This window comes from Hemiscyllium ocellatum, chromosome 7, assembly GCF_020745735.1.
Source record: "Hemiscyllium ocellatum isolate sHemOce1 chromosome 7, sHemOce1.pat.X.cur, whole genome shotgun sequence".
NCBI lineage: Eukaryota > Metazoa > Chordata > Chondrichthyes > Orectolobiformes > Hemiscylliidae > Hemiscyllium > Hemiscyllium ocellatum.
Window position 1 is genome coordinate 52,638,409 of NC_083407.1, and position 12,342 is coordinate 52,650,750.

Genomic DNA, 12,342 nt, shown 5'->3' on the forward strand with positions numbered 1-12,342 from the left:
GTCCTCAAAATGCTTGTCACATGACAAGCCCTTCATCATTCTTGTAAACCTCCTCTGGACCCCCTCAAACACCAGCACATGTTCCCTTACATACAGGGCAAAAAACTGCTCACAATATTCCAAATACAGTCTGATCAGAACCTTATACAGCATCTGCAGTACACTTCTGCTCTTATACTCCAGTCCTCTTAAAATGCATGCTAAGATTGCACTTGTCTTCCTAACTGCCAACTGAACTTGCACATTAACCTGAAGACAATCCTGAACTAGAACTCCCAAGTCCCTCTCTGCCTCAGATTTCTCAGGCCTTTTCCAATTAAGAAAGTGCATAACTTCACATTTTCCCACATTATATTTTATCTGCCACATCTTTGCCCACTCTCATAGCCCCTCCAAATTCTCTGCAGCCTACCCACTTCCTCAACACTACCTGCCCCTCCACCTACCTCCGTGTCATCTGCAAACTTAGCAACAATGCCCTCAGTCCCTTCATTCAGATCGTTAATGTATAACATGAATAGTTGTGGTCCCGACATAGACCCCTGTGGAACTCCATTAGTCACTGGCTGCCATCCTCAAAAAGACACCTTTGTCTCTGCTCTCTGCCTCTACTAGTCAGCAAATCCATTATGGATGCTAGTATCTTGCCTCTAACACCATAGGCTCTAATCTTATTTAGCAACCTCCTGTGTGGCACTTTGTTAAACATCTTCTGGAAATCCAAACAGACCACATCCACTGACTGTCCTTTGCCTACCTTGTTCACTACATCCTCAAATAATTCTAACACATTTGTCAGGCATCGTGGCCCCTTGACGAAGCCATGCTGACTCTAGCCCATTCTACTATGCACTTCCAAGTACTTGCAATCTCATCCTTAATAATGATGTGGAGGTGCCAGTGTTGGACTGGGGTGGACAAAGTTAAAAATCATACTACACCAGGTTATAGTCCAACAGGTTTATTTGAAAGTACTAGCTTTCAAAGCACTGGTTCTTCATCGGGCAGCTGATGAAGAAGCAGTGCTTCAAAAGCTAGCACCTCCAAATAAACCAGTTGGACTATAACCTGGTGTTGTGTGACTTTTAACTTTACCCTTAATAATAGACTCTAAAATCTAACCAATGTTTTAAGTCAGGTCCACTGGCCTATAGATTCTTATCTTCTGCCTCCCTCTCCTCTTAAACAGAAGTATTTTCCCTGTCCTCTGGACCCTCCCTGACTCGAATGAATTACTGAAAGATCACCCACACCATTACCTCTTCAATCTCCTTAGTTATCTCCTTCAGAAGTCCGGGGTTGGTCCATCTGCTCTGGGTGACTTATCCACCTTCAGATCTTTCAGCTTCCCCAGCACCTTCTCCTCAATGGTAGCCACCACACTCACCTCTTCCTCAGACTCTCTTGAAGGGTCACTGGACTCGGAACTTTATCTCAGGTTTCTCTCCATGAATGCTGTCAAATCTGTTGAATTTTTCCACAATTTCTTTTGCTTATGATTTTCAGCATTCACGGTTCTTTGTTTTTTTCCCCCCACGACCTCATTTACCTTGTTTCGTAGAACCGTTTTCAAGTACAACATGCTCAGTCCTGTATTGACTACCTCTCTCTCATTGTTGTCCCCTCATCTGCTGTGCCTTTAGTTAAATTTGAGTCTTTCTCTGTCCTATTCCATGATTTGATTTGATTTGATTTATTATTGTCACACATACCAAAATACAGTGAAAAGTATTGTTTTGCATGTTGTCCAGGCAAATCATACCTTACATAAGTACCTCAGGATAATAGAACAGAACGCAGAATATAGTATTACAGTTACATAGAAGGTAAAGAGAAACTTCAACTCTAGTATATGAGAAGTCTGCTCATAAGGCTGATAACAGCAGGGAAGAAGTTGTTCTTAAATCTATTGGTATGTGTTTTCAAACTTTTGTATCTTCTTCCCAGTGGAAGAGAGTATAACTAGGATGGGATGAGTCTTTGATTATACTGATTATTTTCCCAAGCAGTGCAAAGTATAGTCAAAGTCAATGGGTGAAAGGCTGGTTTGTATATTGGACTGTGTTCACAATTCGCTATAATATCTATAATAAGTGAAATGTCGTGTGTTCAGGAAATCGGGGAGACTGGAGTTGATATCGACCATTACTAACCCAGAGCCACCAAACAGCAGTCATTTAAGGCAAGGTGCCTGATTTTACTCTGGCAACAGGATGTCAGTGTTCTTCTTGAAGCAGGTGGAAACTTCACATTGGAGTAAAGAGAGGTTAAAACATCGACAAATATTCCCACCAGTTTGTCCATGCAGGATCTGAATGCATAGCCGGGAACTCCATCCAGGCCAGTGGCTTTTTGTGGGTTCACTTTCAAGAAGGCCGACCTGATGTCTGTGACAGTGACTGTGGGTTCAGGAGCACCCAAAGATATTGGGACTGGTGATAGCATTTCACTGGCCTTCTGTTTAAAATTAGCATAGAATGCATGGAGCTCATTAGGGAGGGATGCATTTTTACTCAGCCATTCTACTAGCCGGTTATATTGTGTTAGCCTTGCTACAATCATTATGTGTTTATGTATCCTGGGACTCTTGGCATCACTGATGCCTTTTCAAAGATTGTACCTAGATTTCCTGTATAGATCAGGGTTACCCAACTTGAAGCTCTCAAACCTGCACTTCACTAGGAAGTGGATCTCCCAGTTCATCCATGATTTCCAATTGAGGAACACTTGGATTAACTTCTTTGGCATGCAGTCCTCTGCACACTTACTGATGAAGTCTATGACTGTAATTGCATACTCATTTTGGTTGGCCACTGAGTTCTCAAATATGGATCAGTCCATTGACTTCAAGCAATCATGTAGGTGCTCATCCGTTACCTCAGATCATCATTGTCCGACTTTCTGTACTGGATCCTCTTGCTTCAGTTTCACTTGTGAGCCAGTAAAAGGGGTTCAGCCTTTAGATCTAATTTACTAAAATGCAGGCAGAATATAGGTGCAATCAGCATCTTTGATGGTTGTACAGCAATGGTCAAGGATGTTTGGGCCCCTGGTGGACAGGAAATGTGTTGATGGTATCTTGGTAGCACACCTTAGAGGTTGGCCTAGTTGAAGTCACCAGCTATATCCCATCTCAAGGCTATTTGTGACAGTGAGGATTTGGAAACTATAATAATCTCTGGCGAGCCCTCTCATCCTTTAATTCTTTCCATAATTTTCTATGGAACTGGAAGCACCACTCCCCCCCATTTATTTTGTCACCCTATCCCTGCCCTAATTATGTGATTCACAAGACCTCTGGTCCCACCGTGACTCAGGTGGAGCCTGTCCTATCAGAACAGCTCTCCTGCCCCCATGTCTGATGAATTCAAACCCATTTCTCCCACACCAATCTTTGAGCCACACGTTTGTCTCTTTTTAATTTTTTTGCCACTGTGCCAATGTGTTTGTTTCAGGTGATAATCTATAGATTATTACTTTTTTGGCTCTGCTTTAAAATATAGCCCCTAGCTGCTCATATTCCCACAGCAGAACCTCTTTCCTCTTTCTACCTATATCTTGGTACCTACATGGACCACAACAACTGGATTTTTCTCCTCCCAACCCAAGTTATCTCACCGGGTTCAGCAGCCCAGGTGAGATATCCTGAACCCTCTCATCAGCAGGCAACACAATCTTCAGGAATCTTAATCCTGGCTATGGAGAACAGTGTCTATTTTCCTGTCTATAATATCCCGAATTACAACTATACCTCTCTTTTCTATCCATCTTAAATGGCTCCCTGTACCATGATGCTATGGTCAGTTTGCTCATCAACCCTACAGCCCCCACTCTCATTCACACCGGGAGCAAGAATCGCACTACTCGGTTTTTAAAATTCAACTTTTATCAAAGTAAATACTTTTTACCATTTGCTTGCTAATGCCTGAATTCCTAAGAAAATGTATGCAATTTGCCAAGCCTTCTCAATGCAGAGCAACTATTGGAAGCTCACAAGTTTTGATTTGTTTGCATGACCCATTTTGTGAACAAGGCCCTGATTCAATGACATTGAACCCTATATCAGCTTAAAATGTCATGAAAACCATAAATCCAGATAGTTTTGAGAAAACTCCCATTTAAAAATTATGTGTTGTTTTAAACTTGTTTGGCTATTCTGCCCAAAACTGCATTTATTTAATGAAGGAAACACACAGACAATTCGCCTCAATATTTCATAAAATGTACCTCAATCTTTTTAAGTCATGACAAAACAATGTCTTTTTTTGTTTTGGTTTTGGTTTGTTTGAATATGTTAAAATTCTGCAGAAGAAGTAACTCACCTTGCTAAAGTCCACTGTACTGTTCTCTCGGCTGACGTCAATTTTGCCTTCCAGATTAGCAGGTGCAGACTGTGGTGAGATCATGTGACCTGATTCAAAGAAAAATGTTGATAGTCCTCCAAGGTACCAGATTATTTACAATTGCTTTTGTTAAAGAGTATGAGAAACAAGTAATCAGAGCTGAATAATACATTGGAAAATGTCTAAGCAGAAACTTACAATATAGATTTGCAGTAGATTAAGCCAATTAATCACTATAGTATTTTTATATAACACATCACATGAAATGCATTAAATACATCAAGAAATAATGTAATTATCAGACATGGTTTTAATGTTTTGCACTAGACCATTTGTATAAACAAATCTTATACACAAACACTGATAGTCTAAAATGGCTTTTTACAATTGATGTCTGGTCTTTTTGCAATTTATATCCTGTGAGCCTTGATTGGTACTCAAATAGAGCCCGAAAGGTAGCCAATATTGTTAATTATGAGAACGAATGTACTGAAAACACTTGTACTGCTTAAGTGATGGGAGCAAACAGTGAATCACCTGAAGCTCTTTGAGGAGAGGTTTCAACATGTCTTGAGGTCTTCCCACCAGCTTTCAATGAGTCAAAAAGAAAGGAGTAAGAGAAGCAGAAAGAGTTGAGCCTGTTAGAGATAGGTACAAATGTGGAAACAAGACACAGAAAACAGATGAGGACTAATGAAGATATGAACTAACAATGATAGATGTAAGACAAATTCATAGAAAAATGTATAAATGCAATAAAAGTTATGAAACTAGAAAACACAAAAGAGAAACAAAATAGTATTATCTGAAGGAAATCTACTAGTTGTATCATTAGAAAATAGGTATTTAAAATTTCTACTAATGTTTTTCTTCCAAGTAAATAAGGTATCAAAATTGTATTTCTGATTGTTGTGTACTCTTGGGTGTTAAAGTTGATATTTAATATTTTTAGTGATCTTTAATATTTTAAGCTAACTAAAATAGGCATTTTCAAAACATACAAAAAAAAACTTTAGTCAACTAACTTCAGATATTCATGAAAGGAAAATAAGAATTCCATACTTAGGATATCTAAAATATATATAATATAAAGTTACTGAAAAATGTCCACTGCAGATGAATGGTAAATCTAAATTAAATAATAAGTCGAAAGCTCAGCTATTCAGAGCCATAGAGGTTTACAGTGCAACAAAAGGCTCTTTGACTCATGAAGTCTGTGTCAGTCAGAAACAACCATCCTAATTATTCTAAACCCATTTTCCAGCACTTGGCCCATCACCTTGTATGTCTTGGCATCAAGTGTACACATATGTACCTTTTAAATGTTAAGAGGGCTTCTGCCTCCACTACCGTTACAGGCAATGAGTTCCAGACTTCCATCACCCTCTGAGTGAAAAGGGTTTCCTTATATCCCTGCTAAATCTTCCACTCCTTATCTTGAAATCCAAGTCATTGATCTCTCCACTAAGGGGAAAGGTTTGTTCCTGTATAATCTGTTTCTGCCTCTCAATTTATAAATCTCCATCATGTACCCCCCACCCATCCCCCACTCAGTCTCCTCCACTCCTGGGAAAATAACACCAGGCCCCTTCTAATCTCTCACCATAACTAAAACAACATCCTGGTGAATCTCCTCTGCTCCCTCTCCAGTACTATCACATCCCTCATGTAGTGTGGATTCCAATGTGCACACAATACTCTAACTCCAGCCTAACAAATGTTATAAACAGTTCTAGCACTGTCTTTCTGCTCTTTAACTCTATGCCTCTGCTTCTAACACTGATAACATGAAAATCTGACCCATTAATCTGTTTCTCTCTTTAAAGATACTGCCAAATCTGCAATGTATTTCCAGAATTTTCTGATTTAAAAATTTTACAGACATATTTTCTTTGTTATACTTTGCTTAAATTTCACCAGATTAATCCGAATATGTTGACTCATGATTGAGAGGCATCAACATCTTCCCTTCATTTTTAAAAATCATACAACACTAGGTTATAGTCCAACCGATTTATCTGGAAGCACTAGCTCCTTCATCAGGTGGTTGTGGGGTATAAGATTGTAAGATACAGAATTTATCTCAAAAGTTTTGGTCATTATTATTTCAAATCTAAAGCATCAGCTTTTAAAATAGAAACTAAAAATTCCAAGTGGTTTGGAAATCATTCATTCTCTGTTTAACTAAATATTGTTTACTTCATATGCAATCTCTGCAAAATTATTTTCTATTTTGTATTTTATGATTTATTAATACATAGAGTTGAATTTTACCAGAATTAGGTGAAGCATCAATGTTCTCGAGCCTGATGGAGGGTTTCTTTCAATGAGGCCTAGCCAATTTCTCATGACACTTTCTGAAACTTTCCTCATCACCTATGGTACCATGTGAATACTGTTGCCATCATCATACCTTCCCTGTCTCCATTACCAGAAGTATTTGCCACTGCCAAGAATTCCCCATGCCATATTTAAAATGCAGTTGCACATCACATGAAGTACAGTCAGTCCAGAGCTATCCTGCACATGATACGTGAATTGTCCCAGACATGGTGGACAGAGGGAAATTGGCATCCCACTTTGCCAGTAATGACCTGGAGGTCTTGGTGGACAAGGTTATGCAGAGGAGGATGGGCCTCTTCCCTCAGGAATGACAAAGGAGATATTGTCACCAGAGTTTGCCAGTGTGGTCTGAGGATGCTATGTACATCATTGTTGTTTCTACAGTCTGGAGGAATGCTCAGCAATTCAGGAAGAAAGTCAATAACCTTCTCTACGCCATGAAGGTAAGTGTCACCATCTTCTTTACACAATTTCAAACTCACTCTATTTCTGCTGTTGTACCCACCTGTAACAAAAGGTTCAGAGTTCACTACTCTCACTATCGTATGCAATATCTTCCATCTGTACAAATACCTACATCCTACTCACTGTGGAAGGCCTCTGCTCTGCCTACTCACTTACTCTGGTCACCTCACCACTTTTCCCCAATTTGCACCAATATTAACAGTTGTGTTAGAGAGAAATATTATAAAGCTGTCACTTTCTTCAGACTCAACCTCTTCTTTTCTCTCATTCCAGGAGAAATCAAATAAGGCAGAGAGCCAAGCCTGATGGAGGGGTGCCCGGACATTCGACCCAGCACACCGTATGAGAAATGGTGGCCTGACCATGGAAGATCTGTTGCTAGTCTGATGTTTACATGAATTGTTGCCATCTTTATTCTATCTGGTGGGTGGGAGAAAGGGCAACAGCATATACTATAAATGGAGCAAGGCTAATGAATAATGCAATGTTAATATATGTAAATTGGAGCTAATAGAAGCTCTTGCCACTGACTACAGAGTTTCTCATCTCACCATTCAACTTTTTGCTTCAGAATTGGACACTTTGCTCTTGATGTCAAGAATCCCATTACTGCCAATCTAACACTATTTTCACAAATTCAGCAGCGAGTAGGACTCTACCTAAAGTTTGTGACAGATCTCAAGCACGCCACATTTGTTTCATACTTTAACATAAAAGTATTTACACTGTTAATTGTTAGGAGAATGACCTGATAATGATGTGACAAGTTAATAGGTACTTCAGATTTTTGGGATTCCATGAAAGCCCACAGAACGAGAAAGGGTTAAATTGGACTTAATCAGATAAGGGAATGGTCTCCTTTTTATTGGAAGGATGTTGTGAAACTTGAAAGGATTCAGAAAAGATTTACAAGGACGTTGCCAGGGTTGGAGGATTTGAGCTATAGGGAGAGGCTTCAATAGGTTGGGCCTGTTTTCCCTAGAGCATCAGAGGCTGAGGGGTGACCTTAGAAAGGTTTATAAAATTGTGAGGGGCATGGATAGGGTAAATAGACAAAGTCTCTTCCCTGAGGTGAGGAAGTCCAGAACTAGAGAGCATAGGTTTAGGGTGACAGGGGAAAGATACAAAGGGACCTAAGGGGCAACTTTTTCACACAGAGGTGGTGCATGTATGGAATGAGCTGCCAGAGGAAGTGGTGGAGGCTAGTACAATTACAGCATTTAAAAGGCATCTGGATGGATATATAAATAAGAAGGGTTTAGAGGGATATGGGCCAGGTGCTGGCAAATGGGACTAGATTAGGTTAGGATATTTGGTCGGCATGGATGGGTTGGACCAAAGGGTCTGTTTCTGTGCTGAACATCTCTATGACTCTCTAATGGTACTAGATTAGATCAGAGATGAGTTCAGTGGAAGTCCACAGAACAGGTAGGGGTTAAATTAGACTTAATCAGATCAGACAAAACATAATGGGACTTGATTAGTTCAGGGAAGGTGTTCTTATCAGATACTTACAGGTTTTGTATTGCTAAATGGGGATCTGATTATAGAGGGAATGTAGGACCTCCAAAAAGATTGAAGCACTTAGGCGAATAGCAAAGGGTAACTGCAGGGATCAGTTTCAAGTGCCATTGCTATAGCAATTGACATTGCTGTAGAAATTAACATTGCTATAGACAGACCAAATATAGTTACATCTAAAACCACAGAAGCCAAAAGGGTATAAGAATGTTAGCCGTGATCAAAAAGGAGCATCTGCCTTGTAACATCTAAGAACTGGCATATAACGTCTAGGCAGCAACCTTATACTATCTATGGAGCTGTCGTATCCTTGAAGCAGTTGTATCATCAATGTAACTGCCACACTTCTGTAATAAAGCCTTAAAGAAGAGATTGTGTAGTTCCCATGCCTGGTCATTCCTATTATTGGGAAAACAAGTACCTAATGGACTTGGAGAACAAGGAAACCATAAGTCTATCCCCTTACCCAATGATGCTTAATAATAGAGCAAGAAATACCACAATGGAGAAAGAAATATGGTGGTTGTGAGTCAAATTATACTCAGAAGGAAAACTAAAGAGTGAATAAGTATTAATAGAAATAACAGAGACAGAAGGAAATGTACTGAGGATGGGCAAAAAGTACCTTGCTAATGATACCAACACACCCAAAAAATTATAAAAATGAGACTAGGTATAAAAACTAAAATTTTAAATGCTAAGACATGTCATGGACAATTTACAACATGCAACTATGAGATTTTGTCATTACAGCTCTTCCCGATATACGCTGAAGAGATTAAAGGCCAGATTTTTTGCCAATCAGAGACCCTCCCCGTGAAAATACCAGAAGATGCCCAAAACCTTTGCTCCTGTCCAGGAACCTGACATTTCTCATTTTTTTGTAAGGGCACTCTATGATTTACACATATGCAGTTCGCATGGTCCATTCAGTATGGATTTTGGAGTGTTTGGTACGTGGAACTCATAATGTGGAGATTAAAGCAATCAGGAGCACTTTTGTTCTTAGTGCATTCTTTCAGGTAACCAGGGCATGATTTTGGACAGTTGAAGAATGCTTGGTGAGTTGGTCTTAAGACTTCTTGAAGATGGAGATGAGGGTTTTAAGTGCTAGGGGTGTCAGTTAGCCTCTGGGGGTGAGGTCTGATATCCTTAGAGGGGAGTGACAGGTGCCCTTTAAGATTGTTAACTATGGAGATGACTGTGTGCTAAAGATGAATAAACTTCGTGGAGCTGTCCAACTTGTCAATAAGTATCAATAGCTGTGAAGAAGCAACAACTTATCAAGAAGTGTCAAGAGCTCATGAGAGCTGTCATGTCAATCTGCTAAAACGTGTCTCGATGTATCAAGACATTTCAATCAGATTCAAAGCAGTCAAGACCTGTCAAGTTATTTCGTACAAGAATGATCTTTTGTCTTAAGAGAGTCATTTTCTTTTACCTGTGCACTTGTGAATACTAGTTGGCATTGTAGGTAAAATGGGAAACATACTCGGTAGAAGTTGGCACAAGGTTGACATGGAGATAAAAGGGACAATGGATATGGATAGAGGGGCACTGGGTTGCATAGAGGAAATAAAGAGCCATGAGGATGGGTTGAGGACATGAAGTGGCTAGTAGATAGGGCAAAAAGGGAGGTATGGGATACAGGGATATGAGACCTGAGGGCTGGAGGAATGTTTTATATTTTATCCTTTCATTTTGATTTTTGAACACTATGTTCAAACTCCAAAGTAAGCTTTCCATCCATCCATCCAAGAGAACTGACGTCTCCTCAAGTCTTAGCAGGTCACCCAGCCCAATTCCGAATGTAGCATTCATACCCAGACCAAAAATGAAAGTGTAGGCCAGCATTTGTAAAGAGCTCCAGATGCAGAGTCATCTGGACATGAAACAGTTCTCTCTCCACTGATGCTGCCTGACATGCTGTGAGTTCCAGCATTATTTGTTTTCAGTACAAATTCCGGTATCTGCAGTAATTTGCTCCTCAATTCTTAGAGCATGCACCCAGAAAACAAAACTGTCAACAAATTAGTATTCATTCTAAACTATATTCAGAGAAATCACGACATATTTGAATTGAAGATTTGAAAGATGATTTGCTGATTCATAAGGGGTTCTTGCATGGGTACTGTAAGGAGTTATATACTGGTGCAGTAAGGGAAGTATCACAATGGTTCAGTCAGGAATTGTAGACTGGTGCAGTAAGTGAGATATCACAGGTTCAGTAGGGGGTTTCATACAAGTTCAATCATGCTAGCTCATTGAGATTCTTTTATACTGGTCAGTGATATCTTAGATAAGGAGAGTTGGTGTTCTTCTGCATTTGGCAACAGCTCATTTTCAAAACAGAAGAGAGGGATTTATGTGCATCTACTTGGGTGAGGTTTTCCAGAGTGTGACAATCCATGCAAGTTTCCACACAGCCCTTCATTTTTTTCACTAAAGAAGAGTGCTCCACATTTTCGACAGGAGATTCTGCTCAGAATTCCTTCAAACATGAAGAGCCACATTTCCATTCTGAGAGTTTTGTCTTCGTGTAGAACTGACAAAGGAAAGCAAACCATGGCCCCTTTTCACAGCAGTCAGCTGCCATTTCTGGGGATGTCAGGTCAGGACCTTGGAGGCATAATTGGTGTGAAGTGGTGTACTTGATCAGGTGAATTAATTCCTGATGAAGGGCTTTTGCCTGAAACATCAATTTTCCTGCTCCTCGAATGCTGCCTGGCCTGCTGTGCTCTTCCAGCACCATACTCTCAACTCTGAACTCCAGCATCTGCAGTCCTCTTTCTCCAGGGTGAATTAATTACAGAGTCTATTTAATAAGAACTCATAAACTTATTTAATAGTTTACATTTCCTGAATTACTATTTTAATTAATATCATTGGAACCATCTCTGATTTTTATAGAGACTTTCAGAGGATTCTAAGCATGGAGGAATTGCCCAGGGGAAAACTCAATTTTCTGGGCAATTCCTTTAGAGCCTGCTATGATGTGGATTCTCCTCGAGTGCAATTCGTATCTACGCTGACATAATGGCTGTCTAGACAGTGGAAAACCCGATTTATTTACATTTGCACTGTGTCCCTGAAGCTGTTCTATTTTCCAGCAACAACTTTCCTCTTGCTGAATACAATAAAAATAGCAGAAATTATTTCTTTAATCAAAGCACTGTTTCTAGATTCATGTCAATCTTTTCAGAGGGGGAAAGGGCTTCTAAAAATAGAAAGGACTAAAAGCATTGAACTTCAAATTTTGCATCAGGACGCTACTCTAATACAGGTGGAAATATTAGCTACTCTCCCATAATATTCACGTCTGGGGGAGGGTGGGGTGGCAGACTGATAGTGTCTCTAACTTTAAGCCATGAGGCCCAGGTTCAAGTCCTACATCTGGTGTATAATAACATCTCTGAAGATGCTGACTTGAAAAAAAAAGCACTCACAGACAAAGATTTTTCTATTGAGGTATCACCAGGAATTAAAAGACGGATTCTAATTGTTTGATGCTTTGACAGAACAGAAATCTGGCAGAACATGGGGAACTTGGCAATTCCAGTAACACATTTGTCCATGGCTTTTTAACTCAGCAACAGTATTAGTATTTCACTTTGAGTTTTTCTAACTAATTAGCAGGAGTAGGTGTCTTTTTCAGATATTTAGAGGAATC

At 39.7% G+C, this 12,342-nt stretch overlaps 1 protein-coding gene across 1 annotated transcript in view; it reads right to left on the reverse strand.

Annotated features, from left to right (window-relative positions):
* Window positions 1–12,342, reverse strand: part of LOC132817351 (sodium-driven chloride bicarbonate exchanger-like) — a 252,399-nt gene that overhangs the window by 135,843 nt on the left and 104,214 nt on the right. Inside the window, exon 8 of the mRNA XM_060827759.1 lies at window positions 4,323–4,411. Coding sequence (XP_060683742.1) covers window positions 4,323–4,411 — 89 coding nt within the window. The remainder of the gene's footprint in view (window positions 1–4,322; window positions 4,412–12,342) is intronic.